The following is a 17182-nucleotide window of genomic DNA, read 5'->3' as shown; positions in this document are numbered from 1 at the left end:
ACATTAAGGGGTTGGGAATAGGTTTCTTTCATAACATCCCATATCTCCTTGGTTGTCTTTGCCAACAAGTAATTTCGGTTGATATGTGACTGCATAGAATTACACAGCCATGCCATAACCAAGTAGTTCTCTTGAACCCACTTGGCATACATTGGGTCCTCCTTGGAAGGTTCTTTCACATCTCCCAAGAGGTAGCTTAGTTTTCCCCTTCCCCCAATAGCCATCATGGTTGATTGGGCCCATTCCAAGTAGTTTGACCCATCAAATCTCACAGTTGTAATTTGAAACCCAGTTTCAGATATACTACCATAACTATTGTTCCCAAAACTACCTTCTCCCTGATTTTTAAACTCCATCTTTGGTCAAGAATCAGTAGTTACGAACTGTTACGGTTACTACAACAGAAAACAGCACTTGGACAGTCGATCACAATTAGAAATCAGTATGGAATCAATGCAGACCTGATCTGAAACCAATCGGCAATCACAGTATATGCACGAAACCAGTGTAAATCTGATCTGAAACCAATCGGCAATCACAGTACCAAGCAGTCCGTACAAGTTTTTCACCCCCTAAAAGAGCTTGAAACCAAAAAATAGGTCTGAAACCAAATTAGATAGCAATTTGAGATGCTGGAACAGAATTAGAGTTTTAATCGTAGGTCTGAAATAAGTGCTCAGCCACACTTTCCAAGCGTCATAGGGTCAATGTGAAACCCTAAAACTGATCACCTCTAAGAGAAAACCCTAAAACAAGCACTTTCCAAGAAGATAAAAGAGTTCGGCCCAACAGTTAGGTTTGCTGCACGGTTAATGTCAAACCCTAGAATAGAGAGAAAACCCTAAAACAGTTCGGTCGCTCCTAGATAGGTCCAACCTATCTTGACCGATAGCAATCTCTAGAAAATAAATAAGACTTACCCAGAGAATGTTGTTCGCTACCTTCCAAGGTTGCCTGAACCCTAGCATTCTCTGATTCTTCCCAATTACCAATACTCTGCAAGTCGTGGCAAGTCTTCAACAGCTACTAAACTCTTCTGGTAACCTCCAAGAATCAGCCAACGAACACTTCTTCATAAACTTCCAGCCCTAGATAGTTCTCATGTGGTTGGCTGGACTAGACTCACATGAGAAACCCTAGATAGGCTCTGATACCAAGTGGGCGATCAAGACTACAATCAGCCTTGAATCCTAATAAATTTCAGATTAGGAAAGGTAGAAGAAAAGTAAGAGAAAGAAAGAAAAGAGAGGAGAAGAACTAGAGAACACAAAGGTTTGAAGGAAGGGATAGATTCTGATTGATCTGCCGCCGCCACTCTCTTAGTATTTATAGGTTATGTTCAGTACATAGGGGAAAAGGACAGATCTGCCCTCATTACTTACATGACAAATAAAGCAAATAAAAAACTGAAATAAATAACTGAAATAACAAACTGACCACCAACTGACACTAACATGACTGAAACAAGTAATTACACATACTGTTCTACGAACACAGTGGGGACCACAGCTGTGGGGCCCACATCAGTGTTCTCTACAGAATAAAAATATAAGTCACTAAAGGTGTCAAAATTTCTAATTCGAGGTCAGATTGGGATGTGGACTTATATGAGAGTTAAGGGAACATGAAATGACCCTAGCCATGGAAATCATTCATCTACTAGAAGGTACTTCCTATGAGTGTCCCATCCTTGGGCTTTTATAAGCAAAGACATTTCGAATGGACCAACTCCACCAAAGGTTAGGACTTTCTGTTGGGATTCTTGGGAAGTGAAAAATAGAAGACACTTGCTGAGGTCCTTCAAAAAAGGAGACCTAGCTGGTTCATTTCCTTCCATATTTGTTTTATATGCTTAGTAAGTGGTGAAACTACCCTTTATTTATTAATCTAGTACCCTTATGCTTCTGCTATTTGGTAAATTTTGGAGATTCACCAACTTCTTTCAAACAACTCTGGAAACTTGTTCACCTCCTCAGGCCTTTATAGGCGAAGACATTTGGAAGGGACCAACTCCACTAAAGGTTAGGGTTTTCTGTTGGGAAGTTAAAAAATAGAAGATACTTGCTGAGGTCCTTCAAAAAAGGAGACCTAGCTCGTTCATTTCCTTCCATATTTGTTTTATATGCTTAGTAAGTGGTGAAACTACCATTCATTTATTAATCTACTACCCTTATGCTTCTTCTATTTGGTAAATTTGCATCCTTTTGGATACATGAGAACAGCTCCCTAGTATTTGGGAAAAGTATTTACAAGGACACTTTTTTTATCTCCAATTAAGAGAGGAGGAAAGATTTCATGAGATGCACAGAAGCAATTGTGCTTTTTCCCATTTGGAAGGAAGGGAATACAAGAATTTTTAGGGAAGAAGAACATACTAAGTAGTCTTGATCGAGAATATAACAATAAAGGTGGGCATTGGGTCAAACCTATGCCTATCTTTGATGCCTTCTTTGTTAAGTATATCACAAGGGGATGGCAGCAAGTTACGTTGTCATCTTTTTTTTTTTCTGATCGGTAACAAAGATCAACTTTATTGATTATTTCAGATAAAGGGACAAGGACTGCTGTGTAAAATACAATAATCAACAGATTCCCCCTAGAATCTCTCCCCAATACAAATTTTCCCCATTTAACCCTTGCCTGGCCAAACCATTTACCAACATGTTCCCACTTCTTGGAGTCTACATAAAAGTAGAATTCAATTCTGAAGTCAAAGATTTAATCTCTTAGTATGTATCTGTAAGTCCATGTTCCCAAGGCATTATTCTTAAGCCACCTGACAACTGCTTTATAAGTTACTTTGTCATCTTCAACTAGATTATTTCCTCATTGGACTGGTCCCCATCACCAAGGGCCTTCATAATTGAATGCAAAGGATTTGACTGAGAAAAATGCAAATAATTTGCATGGGTATCCTTCTTGGTTCAGATTACTAGAGAAAATCCAGATGCACTTCACTTTCCAGTTGCAGCTATGATTGGGACAATCTGTTGTAAATGAGTTCAAGAACCAGAATACTTTTCTGCTGCTGAACTTAAAAGGCCTGTGGGATTTGTAATGTTTCCTAGTCCAGAATGGGGTTACATTGTTCCTACACTGGGTTGTCCAGGTGCTTGTTGTAATACCTGTGTTTTATTAAGCTGTCCACCTGACAACTGCTTTATAAGTTACTTTGTCATCTTCAACTAGATTATTTTCTCATTGGACTGGTCCCCATCACCAAGGGACTTCATAATTGAATGCAAAGGATTTGACTGAGAAAAATGCAAATAGTTTGCATGGGTATCCTTCTTGGTTCAGAGGACTAGAGAAAATCCAGATGCACTTCACTTTCCAGTTGCAGCTATGATTGGGACAATCTGTTGTAAATGAGTTCAAGAACCAGAATACTTTTCTGCTGCTGAACTTAAAAGGCCTGTGGGATTTGTAATGTTTCCTAGTCCAGAATGGGGTTACATTGTTCCTACACTGGGTTGTCCAGGTGCTTGTTGTAATACCTGTGTTTTATTAAGTAAATACGCTACCTTTTCGTCACAAAAAAAAAAAGAAAAAAGAATAGGACCCTCAAAACATGGATTTGCATATTCTTTACATAATAGAAAAGGAGACAATAAACCTTGCAATCAATAGCATATAAAACAAAAGCTATGCTATAATATCCAAAAATGGCATTTTTCAAGGGTAAATCTATGATGCAGGAAAGATATGGTATGGAAAGAGTTTTGACAATCAAAACCCATCCATGAATTTTGATAAAAATGCCCTTATTTGCTACCACGTTTATGATTCCACTTTATTGGTCAGTTGCTTTTCAGATATCATATCTTTTCCACATCATAGTGGCACCCATTTTTCAAAAGATGCAAAAAAGGGATCCCATCCTACCTTTGGAGCTATATAAAAGATAATCCTTTCAAATTCTTGCTTATGAAACCCAAGAAATCAGCTGCATTAAACAGAAACCAATCACTGCTTTCTATGATCCACACCTATTCTCAAAGAGAACCCGTACTCCTTTCTTACCAATCCTCTATAAGTTCACAAAAAGGGTTCATCTATGTTAGTGGAAAGAATTCTTTTAATATAATTTCTCGCATTACATAATTCACCCAATTAGACTAATAACTAGGTTTTTTTGTTATTTGGGTAAGCCCCATTCAAGAAATCACGTAGATATTCCCTTAATTACATTTCTGCTAGGGGCAAAGAAAACCTTTTGATTCTAATTCAAAAGTGCAAATGAAACTACTAAGTATCATTTTTCTACAGAATTTTCCTTTGAAAATTTTGGTATATATTGCCTCTTTGTTTGAGAGAAAGCCAGCAAATATAAATAAACTTTTTATACATAACAAGAAAATAGATATCATAAATAGTCACATTTCATCAATAAGGCTACAAATGGCCTTTAAATTGTAGTTGTGTGCATTATCATGGTGTGAGGAATCATAATCAGCCAAACTTCATGGACAAGGTCGTAGATGGTTTTCCCCCTCACACATAGGTTAATATGCTATGAAGAACCATAATCAACTAAATTTCATGAACAAGGCTGTAGATGGTTGTCTCCCTCACATATGATTAAAAACGAGACGAGCAGAAAGAAAAAAAGAAAATAATAACAATAAGGAAAGAAAGTGTGAAAGGAATATAAGGAAAGACATAGATCTAATAGAGGAAGTTGTAGGAGTGTCATAATGAAGAGGTGGAGGAGGAATACTGCAACCCTACCTTCTTCTTTCTCCTCTTATTCCTTTTCTTCCACACCACAATCTTCATTTCTTTCTCCTTAGATTTGTCTCTTGTTACTATAAATTCTATCAACTGAATAGCATTAGCCAACAAAATGGCATTAGCCCCTTCTCCTTGTAGGAGATGGGTTTATATAGTGGAGGGAGGTGGTTAAGTAACTCCCCACTCCTCTCTTCTTAGGTGGTGCCAAGTTTCACCCCACTTAAAATGGGTTAAGGAGGAAAAAGAAAACTCTTCCCTCCTAAGGCGACAAATGTCCCCCCACTTAAAGTGGTTAGACGAGAAAAAATAACTCTCTCCTCTAGGGTGGCATGTGCCCCTCCATTTCAGGTGGCTAAAGGAGGGAAAATAAATCCTTCTTCCTAGGGTGACATCATAGTTTTCAAGGTGCCAAGGCGAGGCTAGGTGACTGGGGTGCGCCTAGTCGCCTAGTCGCCTAGGCAATGGATTTTTTTATGTTAAAAAATAGATCCTAGAGTAGTTCCCTAGGTACCATAACCATATTTCTTTAATAATTATTCATGGTTTTCATAAGAAAAGTATAAATTCCATATTAAAGTATAGAAAATCAACATATTCATGAGAAGAAAAGGAAGAAGGAAAATAAAATTCAAAAAATATAGGGGCTGAACCCTTATTTTTGTTATAGGAAAAGTAGAAAATAAAAAGTATTGGTAGTAGTAGTAGTAGTAGTAGTAGTAGTAGTAGTAGAAGAAGAAGAAGAAGAAGAAGTAAAAGAAGAATATATGGAAGAGGAAAATGTGCTGATTAGATAAAATTTTTAGTTCTTCCTTACTTATTGGTTCAGGTTTTTAAGTCTTTGAGGGTTCAATACAGCATTTAGCAATGTTTGTGTTGATTAAACCCTAATAAATAAGAAAATAATAAAAAGAAATTAGTATAAAAACACACAAAATGATTATTTTAATTTAATAATGTCTATTTTATAATTATAATCTAAAAAAAATGAATAAAAAGTATTTTATAGTAGGAAGTAGAAAACTGTTAGGCGATTGGGCGAGGCGAGCCTCAAAGGGCGCCTTGTCACCTAGGCGCCACCTTGACAACTATGGGTGACATGTGTCCCCCCACTTTAAGTGGTTAGAGGGAAAATAACTCTCTTCCCTAGGGTGACATGTGTCCCCCCCCCCCTCAAGTGGTTAAAGGAGGGAAAATAGCCCTCTTGTTAGAGTAGGACAAGTGGCATCCCCTTTATAAATAAGTGGGACACCTCACAAAAATATTAATCAACACAAATAAATATTTTAGGGCCTACCGTCCCATTAAATGGGATCTACTGTAGGCCCATTAAACTAAACTAGACCACAGGCCCCTTTCTTTGCTAAATTATTTCAGCCCATCCATAGGACTGACTGGGCATAAAAAGTTAGGTTGGAAAGAAAGCCCCTTTTTTCTTTTTTTTCTTTAAGCCGTAATTGGGAGTAGCTTAATAACATATTAACATGCTCCTAGTCCAGCAAAATTAAGGACTTAACAATCTACCAAATAATTCTTAATTTTTTGAACAATCAAACATTTAGTAAATAGCATACTCACTTCAAAGAAAACTCCTAGAAGACCCAATATGCAATGTAAGAAAACAAGATAAGATCAAACATCGCCTCACCTCATAAAACTACAATGCAAAAATGTAGAGATTGCACATCACTAAGAAACAGAGGACAGTATGACTACAATATAAAGAGACGGTTGTCAGCCTATTATCAGAGTAACAATGTTGTCAGGGTGTTCTTTTCTTGAAGCTTTATGTTCCTTTTAATAGTTTGGGCTACCAAGGGCATAAATGTAATTGTATGTCTTTTATTTATTACTAATATAAATAAAGAATGAGATGCCGCCAACCCAAATTTTGGCACTCCAAAAACATTCACTTTTTCTACAACCAAATCTTGAATGAAAACATGGTAACAGAGCCAGGTTTGACCAAGTGGTTTAGTGTTCGATCCTTGTTGCCCCATTATAATTAATTAAATTTCAGCACAAGGTATGGGTGGGCCTGTGCTTGTCCATACTTCAAGCCCGATGGCTTTCACGTGAGGGGGCATGTTAGAGAATAAAAACCTATTTAGGAACCTCAATTAATAGCTTAAGCTTTTAGGTTGAGCGGTTCCTTGAGATGAATCACTTCATCGGAGTTCGTGTGCAAAAACACTACAATAGATTGGTATTGTAGGAAGAAAAAAAGAATAGACACCTTCTTGAAGTAGCGCAAAGGCTGATGTTACATATGAATGTACTTAAACAAGCAACAGATACCATCAAAATCCCAAGAGGTAAGTCCAACTGAACCAAATATCCTTATCCCTGTTGATTCCTCTGCCCCCATTTTAATTGTAGATGATCTTGACATTTCTATTGCCTAAAGAAAAAGGGTCAAGCCATACACTACCAAACACCCCATTACCCATTATGTATCCTATGACCACATTTCTCCCTCTTACCATGCCTTCTTGTATGTTGTTGATAGTATTCCCATACCCGAAAGTGTTATAAAGGGATAAACTCAAGTATATGGTTTTGATTATGATAAAACATTTGCTCCAATGGCAAAGATGAGTACGACTCGAGTTCTTCCATCATTGGCTACAAATCTTATCTGGGAGTTGCACCAACTTAATGTAAAAAATGCCTTCTTAAATGGTAATTTGGAAAAGGAGGTGTCTATGGTTCAACCATCGGGGTTCTATCCAAAAGGAAGTGAAAATAAGATGTGCAAATTGATAATATCTCTATATGGCTTAAAACAATCTCCTAGAGCATGGTTTAGTAGGTTTCATATGGCAATTCAGCAAGTAGGGTCTAGACAATGCCAATTTGAGCACGCTTTCTTTGCTAAGAGATGTCAAGAGCATATTGCAATGTTGATAGTGTATCTGGATGACATCACATTACAAGGAACTAGGGCTTTGAGATACAAAAGTTGAAGCAGCTCTTAGCCTCCCAATTTGAAGTGAAAGATCTGGGACCCCTAAAGTATTTTCTTAGGGTTGAGGTTGTCTGTTCACAAAGGGGTATCTTCATCTCTCAGAGAAAATACATCCTGAATCTTTTACAAGACATAGACAAACCAGGTGCAAAGTCAGTTGATATCCCTATGGATGTTAATCATAAACTAGGTGATTGTGATGGTGAACCTCTTAAGGATGTGAAACAATTTCAAAGGTTAGTGGGAAGATTGTTATATCTGTTTATGACACGCCCTAACATTGCTTATATTGTTGGGGTTCTAAGCTAATTCATGCATTCACCTAAGGTTCCACACTTGGAGGTTGTTGAGAGTATCTTTAGGTATTTAAAGAAGTATCCAAGAACTGGTTTGCTATTCAGAAAACATAATCATTTGAAGGTGGAAGCTTATACAAATGTTGATTGGACATGTGCTATGGATGATAGAAAATCCACAAGTGGGTATTGTACTTTTGTGGGTGGAAACTTGGTGACATGAAAAAGTAAGAAACAAAGTGTGATTGTAAGGTCAAGTGTTGAAGCTAAGTATAGAGCTATGGCACAAGGAGAGGCTGAGGTACTTTGTTTGAAAAATCTGCTAGAAGAGCTTGGGTTCACTGTTGACAATCCCATGTCTCTCTATTGTGATTACAAAGCAGCCATAAACATTGCGATTAATCCTATTCTCTATGATAGGACTGTTAGAATAATGTTAAAATAACTTAGTTGCATATGTTAGGGCCTGTTTGGCAAATTAAAGTGTTTTTTCATTTCGTTTTTTTTAATTTCTGTTATGTCTGTTATTGTACTCAGGGGCACAAGGGTCTTTTCCCTTGTTACTTCTGTCGCCCTATATATAGTAAAATAAAGACTAGCGCCGCCAGTACTGTTACATTGCAAACCTTCTCTCTTCTCTCCTCTCTTCTCTTCTTCTCTTCTCTTCTCTCCTCTTCTCTTCTCTCCTCTTCTCCTTATCTTTGGCCGGCCACACTGTCAAGATGGTATCAGAGTGGAATTGCTGATTAAAAGAGAGCAGATCGATCAACCCTACTGTCAAGAGAAGACCGATCAACCCAAAGAATAGATCGAACAGACTAGCAGAACAGAAATCTGATTCTGGACTACAGAATAGCTACAACTGGTACAGTTCTCCCTATTTTTCTCTTCTTTACCCTCCTTGGTCATTTGTTGAGTGAAAACCCTATGTAACCCCAGTTTTCTTGGATCGTGTGATCCTGTTCATGTGTTAAGACAACTGTAGGTCAAGGATGACCTGTCTTCTCAATGGTTTGAGTTGACTATAAGTAAAAAGGATCTCTCCTAGTGATTAGTGGTTGTTAGACATTTTGGAATTCTGGTAGGTGAGGACTGTTAAAACTATACAGGTCCTAAATCTGTCGAACATTACCTCAGTTTTTGTCTAGAATTTGGTACTGTTTGTGCTCAATTTGGTTGGTAAACCCGAGTGTGTGGGTGTGAACAGAGTGGAGCATTGTTTTGTGGAGTAAGGAGGGGTCCTAAGTCCGGTGTTTGGGACTGATTAACTGCTTGACCATGTCGACTGAGAATTCTGCTACTTCAGAGATCTCAGGGAGCCACAATGGAGTGAGTGGGCAAATGGATATGAGCTTTCCCATGGCTGTCATTCCCTTTGATGGTCTGAATTACCTTGAGTGGTCTAAGGGAATAAAACTCTACATCACTGCTAGGGGGCGAATAGGATACATCAATGGGAGAGTAAAGGAACCGAAGTATGGAAGTGCTAAGCATGATAGGTGGAACCAGGAGAACAGTATGGTGATGTCTTGGCTCTTGGTTTCAATGCTGCCACAAGTAAGGAAGACTTTTATGTGGGTTGAAACTGCTTGTGAGATATGGGAACAAGCGAAGTCCACTTATTCAAAACAGAGACACTATGCCAAGATATATCAACTACAAGCTGAATCTTCTACTTGCAAGCAGGGGGAGAGGAGTCTCTCGACGTACTATTCTGATTTGACATCAATAAGGAAAGAACTTGATCACTATCAGAATGTGAATTGGAAGTGTGATGAAGATGCAAAGGCCTATAAGTCACTTGTATCACAGCAACGAGTGTTTGCCTTCCTCCTACGGCTGAATCCATCATATGAGTCCATCAGGGTACAAATCTTGGGTAGCAAAGAGTTGCCATCAGTCCAGGAGGTGTATGCCTTGGTGCAGTCAGAATAAAGCAGAAGAAGTGTGATGAATGGTGTAGAAGGGGAGTCAGTTGCCCCAGCGGTCCGAGGAAATTCAGATATAAATGTCGGAGGTGGCTTTAAAAGGGGTGACACTCAGAAAAAATCATAAGATAAAAGCAAGCTTTGGTGAACTCACTGCCAGAAGACACGACACACAAAAGATACATGCTGGGATCTCCATGGAAAACCTAAATGGGCACAGGATTTGGGTAAGAAGTCAGCACCGGATCAGGGCAAGAAACCAAGCCAACAGAATCAAAAAAGGTATAACTCAGTTAATATGGCATCGACAGAGACTAGTCCTTTCGTAACTCAAGAGAGACATCCCGATTTTGACCCTAAGGAAGATATTATCAACTCCTTCCGTGAATATTTGGAATTGTATGGTAGGACTCTCCGCCAAGTGGATTTTGGGCCTACTCCTACCTCATTTGCGTCTACATCAGGTAATACCACAGCCTTCTATGTGTCATCTCATACTACTGATTCACCTTGGTTTATTGACTCCGGAGCCTCAAATCACATGACTGGTAAGTCAAATTTGTTTCAGACATATAACCTTCTCTCTTGGAGAGATAAGGTAAGACTGGCTAATGTTTCTTTTTCTACTATAGCTGGCCGAGGCACCATATCTCTCCCACTTGGCCTTACTCTTCCTAATGTCCTACATGTTCCGAAATTACCTATTAATTTGTTGTCCATTAGTAGTCTTACTCACTCTTTGAACTGCTCAGTCACCTTTTTTCCGTCTTCATGTGTGCTTCAGGATTTGACCTCGGGGAAGACGATTAGTAGAGGAAGCATGGTGGATGATCTCTACGTGTTGGAGAATAATGCTGGTCTAGGGCGACTGAGTCCACAAGTTCGTCGAGTGAGAGTCAGGCCTATTTATGGCATAGTCATTTAGGTCATCTTTCTTTTGAGTCGTTAAAAGTTATGTTCCCAAAGTTGTTTGAGTCCTTGTCAGTGAGTCAGTTACAGTGTCAAACTTGTTAGTTGAGTAAGCATTGTAGAAGTTCTTTACCTTTACGAAATAAAATATCTGAATTTCCATTTCATATTGTTTATTCTGATGTTCGGGGCCCTGTTACTCTACTTACTACGGCTGGCTATAAGTATTTTGTTACTTTGATTGATGATTATTCTCGATACACTTGGGTTTACCCTATGCGATCTCGAGATGAAGTGCCACAAATTGTGAAAGATTTTCAACGCATGGTGTTCACTCAGTTCCAAACGGAAATTCATATCTCCTAGTCGGACAATGCAAAGGAATATTTCCATAGTGATCTCACGACGTTCTTTGCTTCGAGTGGGTCACTTCAGCGAAGCTCTTGTGCTAGGACACCCCAACAAAATGGTGTGGCTGAACGAAAAAACCGTCACCTTCTCGAAGTTGCTCGTGGCTTGTTGATTCATATGAATGTGCCAAAACAGTTCTGGATGGATGCAGTATTGTGTGCGACATATATCATCAATCGCATGCCCTCTCGGCTACTAGAGTATAAGGCCCCACATCAGCTCTTGTTCCCTACAGCCCCGCTGTCCACCATTCCGATGCGTGTTTTTGGGTGTCGTTGTTTTGTCCACAACTTGTCACCTACTCGTGGTAAACTTGACCCTCGGGCTATTCCTTGTGTTTTTCTTGGTTACCCTCCATCTCAAAAGGGGTATCATTGCTATGATCCCATTGCCTGCAAGTACTATGTTTCCATTGATGTCACATTCTTTGAGAGTCAACCGTTCTTCTCGGTTTCTCCTCAGGGGGAGAGTAGGGTTGAGGAGAAACAGGTGACGACTCAGATTCAACTACCTCCTTTACCCGATCCTCCTCCGTTCCGAGTTTTTCATCGTTGCCATAAGAGCCAGCAGAGTTCAAGAGCCGTGGAGCCGGACACTATGCAATCAACATCATCGGATTCACCCGAGGCAAATCCGTCTCATCAGCCAGGTACACTTGCTCCCATTGCCCCTTTAAATGTTGATTCCTCTGTCACCAATGATCTTAATATTCCTATTGCTAAGAGAAAGGGTGTTAGATCTTGTACCACTAATCATCCTATCTCTAATTTTGTGTTCTATGAGCATGTTTCACCTTCGTACCGTGAATTTCTCTCTTCAATGGATAGTGTCCCCGTTCCTAAGACCATGGCAGAAGCTTTGTCAAAACCTGAATGGACAGATGCAATGTAGGAAGAAATTGATGCCTTACACAAAAATGGTACTTGGGAGTTGGTAGATCTTCCTGAGGGGAAGGAACCAATGGGGTGCAAGTGGGTGTTCACAGTGAAACACAAAGCTGATGGAACTGTTGAAAGGTACAAGGCTAGACTGGTAGCAAGAGGCTTCACACAGGTATATGGAGTGGACTATGCAGAGACTTTTTCTCCAGTAGCGAAGATGAACTCTATCCGGATTCTCCTTTCCTTGGCCGCAAATCTTGACTGGGATCTTCACCAATTGGACATCAAGAATGCCTTCTTGAATGGTGACTTGGAAGAGGAAGTGTACATGACCCAACCCCCAGGGTTCTGTGCCAAAGGCAGTGAACAAAAGGTGTGCAGGTTAAAAAAGTCCCTATATGGGTTGAAACAATCACCTCGGGCTTGGTTTAGTAAGTTCCATTTAGCAGTCCAACAGATGGGATTCAAACAATGCCAGTCAGATCATACCCTGTTTGTGAAAAGAGGTGAAGGTAAAATTACAGCTCTTATTGTGTATGTGGATGACATGGTGATCACAGGAGATTGGGAGGCTGAAATCTAGAAACCAAAAAAATTCTTAGCCACTAAATTTGAGATGAAGGACCTAGGCCCCTTACGATACTTTCTTGGAATTGAAATTGCCCGCTCTCACAAGGGCATCATTATTTCCCAATAGAAGTATGTCCTAGATCTACTAAAAGATACTGGCAAGTTGGGGGTAAAACCATCTGATTCACCTATTGAACCTAATCACCATCTGGGAGACAGTTAGGGAGAGTTTTTGAAAGATGTAAAGATGTTCCAGAGACTCGTGGGGAGACTTCTATATTTGTCTATGACCAGACCTAATATTGCCTATGCAGTGGGTGTCCTTAGTCAATTCATGCACAGCCCGAGAACAACTCACTTTGAGGCTGTAGAGAAGATCTTGGCATATCTCAAGAAGTTTCCTGGAGCTAGTTTGTTGTTCCATAAACACAGTCACTTAAAAGTGGAAGTATATACTGATGCAGATTGGGCAGGAGCAGTCAATGACTGAAAGTCTACCAATGGCTATTGTGCCTTTGTAGGAGGAAACCTTGTCACATGGAGAAGCAAAAAACAAAGTGTGGTGGCTAGATCCAGTGCTGAAGCAGAGTATAGAGCGATGGCTCATGGGGTTGCAGAAATCATGTGGATAAGAAATCTGTTAGGTGAACTAGGTTTCGTAGTAAGCAATCCTACGTCACTCTACTGTGACAATAAAGTTGCCATCAATATTGCTACTAATGCAGCTCTGCATGACAGGACGAAACACATTGAAGTGGACAAGCATTTTATCAGAGAGAAACTTGAAAGTGGAGAAGTGTGCACACCATATGTCAGCTCGAAAGAGCAACTTGCACATATCTTCACCAAAGGTCTTCATCATGTGCGGCACAAAGATCTGTGTGACAAGTTGGGCATGATCGACATCTATGCTCCAACTTGGGGGGGAGTGTTAGAATAATGTTAAAACAACTTAGTTGCAGATGTTAGGGCCTGTTTGGCAAATTAAAATGTTTTTTATTTCATTTTTTTATTTCTGTTATGTTTGTTATTGTACTCAGGGGCACAAGGGTCTTTTCCCTTGTTATTTCTGTCGCCTATATATAGTAAAATAAAGACTGGCGCCGCCAGTACTATTACATTGCAAACCTTCTCTCTTCTCTCCTCTCTTCTCTTCTCTTCTTCTTCTCTTCTTTTCTCACCTCTTCTCCTTATCTCTAGCCGGCCACACTGTCAAGAAGGACAAAGCACATTGAGGTAGATAAGCATTTCATGAGAGAGAAGCTTGATAAGGATGAAGTCTGCACTCCCTATGTTAACTCTAGGGAGCAACTAGCTGATGTTCTCACAAGAGGTCTTCCTTATTTGTGGCACAATGAACTTTGTGGCAAGTTGAGCATGATTGACATATACAGCCCAACTTTTGTCATTGTGTTCATTTCTTGAAGCTTTATGCTCCTTTTAATAGTCTGGGCTGCCAAGAGCAGAACTATAATTGTATGTCCTCATTTAAATAAAGAATTTGGCACCGCCAGCCTAGATTTTGGCACTCAAAAAATAAATAAACATTCTTTCTCTTCTCCTCTCTTCCCTTTCTCTTCTCTACTTCTCCCCTTCACTGTATGACCAGATATTGAATGAAAACAAAGACTTTCTCCAATTACTTATCAAAAAAAAGAAAGATACTTTCTTCGATTAATTGATCAATTGCCAATTACTTTTCTAGTGATACAGTCAACACAAAGAACAGCCTCATGGAGGTAGCACGAAGCCCTAAACTCCAAATGATGTTTTACAAATAGGACTGGGATGTGCTGCAATCCATGTTCAAAGGGCTTCCCTCTCAAAATCTTGCTATCATCCATGCACATTTTGATGCCAAGCTGGGTTTCAACTTGGTGTGAACCAATCATTAACTGAAACTATCTGAACTTCAGTACTTCATTCAGAAAACGTAAAAGATTAAATATATAAAAAAAAAAAAGAAATCAATATTTTCCATATATCCTTGTATTCTTCATATTGTTGTTGTTATTGTTGACTTGTTGTTGTTGTTGTCGACTTGTTGTTGTTGTTGTTATTTTATTTGGTTTTCTTCTTTATCTCATCTGTGTTATATTCCCTTTTCTTCTCATTTGGTCTCCTAACCTCCTCTGTTCTTACTTTCTAGACCAAGTCACCAAACTATACATCTTTTTTTTTTTTCATTTCTTTCTGGATTTTGTTTACTTTTGAAACCCTGCTCTTGCTTCTACAAGAATCTGAACCAATCAATTTATTCACCTTCTATTATTAAGTTCTATGCAGAAGTAATACGCCATATACACACATCAAACAAATAGTCCTATCCAAAATGACAAAAGAAACTAGAAAACAGCATCCAAAGTGCCAACACTTTTTTTTGCACCCTTCCCCACTCTAAAATAAATACAAAATCGTTAGACTTGCAAATCCCGCCCCCCCCCCAAATACTTTCATGGTTAGGTAATCATAGCATCACCTTCTCAACTCATGCTTCTATGTCGATGAGCGAAAGTAAAAACACCTCACTATAACAATTAAATAATTACCCCATGAAGCCTGTAGAAAATATACGCAACTCCCTACTTAATGTTACGATGGTCCTAATTTATTAATTTTAACAACATATACTACACAGGCTCAAATTTTTTTATCTCATTACCTCGCATCCAAGAGATAGTTATTATAAGAACAAATAGTTCTCTTAATCTATAGATGATAGGAACCTTATGTATAAAACAGAGTATTACATCATGTAAATCCCAATCCTTATCTACAACAAGTAACCAACAAAATCAAATAGGTTCGTAAAAGACGACTGGGTCTTCAGCCTACAAATCCAAGAATAGGCAGGATACTTACTCGATAGATGCTCGCCAGGGTTCTGCACAGCTTCCTTGAGGAACTGATCGCCCTGATTGATAGCATAGCTAGAAACCCCTCGAATGTTCTCAGAACCAACAGACGAATAAGAAGCAGAAGCAGATGACGACGAGGCAGTAGAAGTAGGAGGAGCTGATGTATAATCATCAGCGAACTCCAGCGGTGATGCCGTCAACCTGCCCATGCCCTCGTCCAGGTCCGCCATTTCACATGAATCAGGAGCCCGAGAACCTCCACTGCCGTGCGAATGGAAATGGTCAAGAAACTAGGGACAGCTCTGCCAGACAAGACCTTATTTGCAGAGAATTTCATAGAGATGAAGACAATGAAATCATGGTCTGAAGGAACAACGAACTCAATTACTAAAAGAATTAGGGTACAGAAAAACGACGCGGATGAAAGACGTAATGAAATTTTCTCCTCTCGCAACTTATTTACGTGTTCTTTCGCGTTTCGTCTATTCCTCGTTTAAAAAGGAATCCAAGATGAGAAAAACAAAGAAACGACTGAATGAGGTATTATCATTGGTAAAAGGAAGAAGAAGAAAGGGTGTTGTTTATTAGACTTTCCGTCTAGTTACAGGCTTACAGCCTTACAGGTACAAGATTTGGCCATTTGCTCTGCTCTGTGGCCTGTTGTTCGTTGCTCCCACTATTTTCAACCGATCGCTGACTCGAGACTAGGGTTGATCATTTCTGACCGGGCCGCCGTTGCCCGGCCGGACCTCGAATAGGGTAATCTCCAAAAACATCGGGTTTCGTCATCTTACTACCTAAACAGATAAACAACGACAAGTTGCAGGCCCATGATTGTTTTCCCACTAAAAAGTTCGTTTTGTCATAGGATCATGATCATCTAAACGGAAAATTGTTTAAGCCTTAAGGACATGGGGACATGGGGACATGGGGTTTATTAATTTAAGGACATTAAGGACATGGGGACATGGGGTTTATTAGAAGTAACCTAAAATAGAACATTAATAGAGATGTCAACGGGTCGGGTTTGGAACGGGTTTGTCTCAACCCTAACCCGACCCTCCAGCACTCCAACACGAATCCGACTGACATAAAAATATATGGTTCCTGAACCCGATTTGATCTTATGGGGTTAAATCCGATTTTGACCCGACTTGACCCATATAATTTCAAATGTATTTTTTAACATATTTTGAATATCTAAAATATATTAGTTTAAGTAAGGAAATTGTTTTATAGATTCTAAGGTATTATTTTTTTTATTTAGAAAAAGAAGAAATCAAAATCAACATATAAATAAATTATAAACTTTAAGCCTATAGAGTTAGAAGTCAAAAATTTGCAAGAATACTTGATATATATGCAAGGTATCATGACCTGGTGGAGCAGATCAATCAAACCCTGAACCCAACTCGGATCAAAAGATCAAAACCCTAACCCGACCCTATAGGGTCAGATTAAGCTAGCTTTACCATTTAACCCAACACATTGACATCCCTATTCATTAGGGGCACAAATGGTATTTTCATTTTTATTTCTTTTATTAAGTTTATTATCTCTATGTGAGCACATTGCATTGAGTTATATCTAATATAAAATCGTCCTTTGCAAGCTAGGTAGGCTATTTCAA

General features: G+C 39.1%; 1 protein-coding gene across 7 annotated transcripts in view; it reads right to left on the bottom strand.

Moving 5' to 3' along the window:
- LOC148872179 (uncharacterized) overlaps positions 1–16463 on the bottom strand; it is a 55685-nt gene extending 39222 nt beyond the window's left edge. For 4 of the 7 annotated variants that reach the window (XR_016107533.1, XR_016107532.1, XM_088971218.1 and 1 more), the window contains exon 1: positions 15557–16308. Coding sequence is in view for 5 of the 7 variants with exons in the window: in XM_088971218.1 (XP_088827344.1) it covers positions 15557–15782 (226 nt within the window). In the remaining 2 variants the exon portion in view is untranslated. Of the gene's footprint in view, positions 1–15556 lie in introns of all 7 variants that reach the window. The other 3 variants (XM_088971222.1, XM_088971221.1, XM_088971220.1) reach the window with 3 other exon arrangements.
- Between the last annotated feature and the right edge of the window lie 719 nt (positions 16464–17182).

The sequence above is a fragment of the Nelumbo lutea genome, chromosome 2 (genome assembly GCF_056320005.1).
Source record: "Nelumbo lutea isolate HS-2025 chromosome 2, American lotus-T2T, whole genome shotgun sequence".
NCBI lineage: Eukaryota > Viridiplantae > Streptophyta > Magnoliopsida > Proteales > Nelumbonaceae > Nelumbo > Nelumbo lutea.
This window is presented reverse-complemented; position numbering and strand designations above follow the sequence as displayed.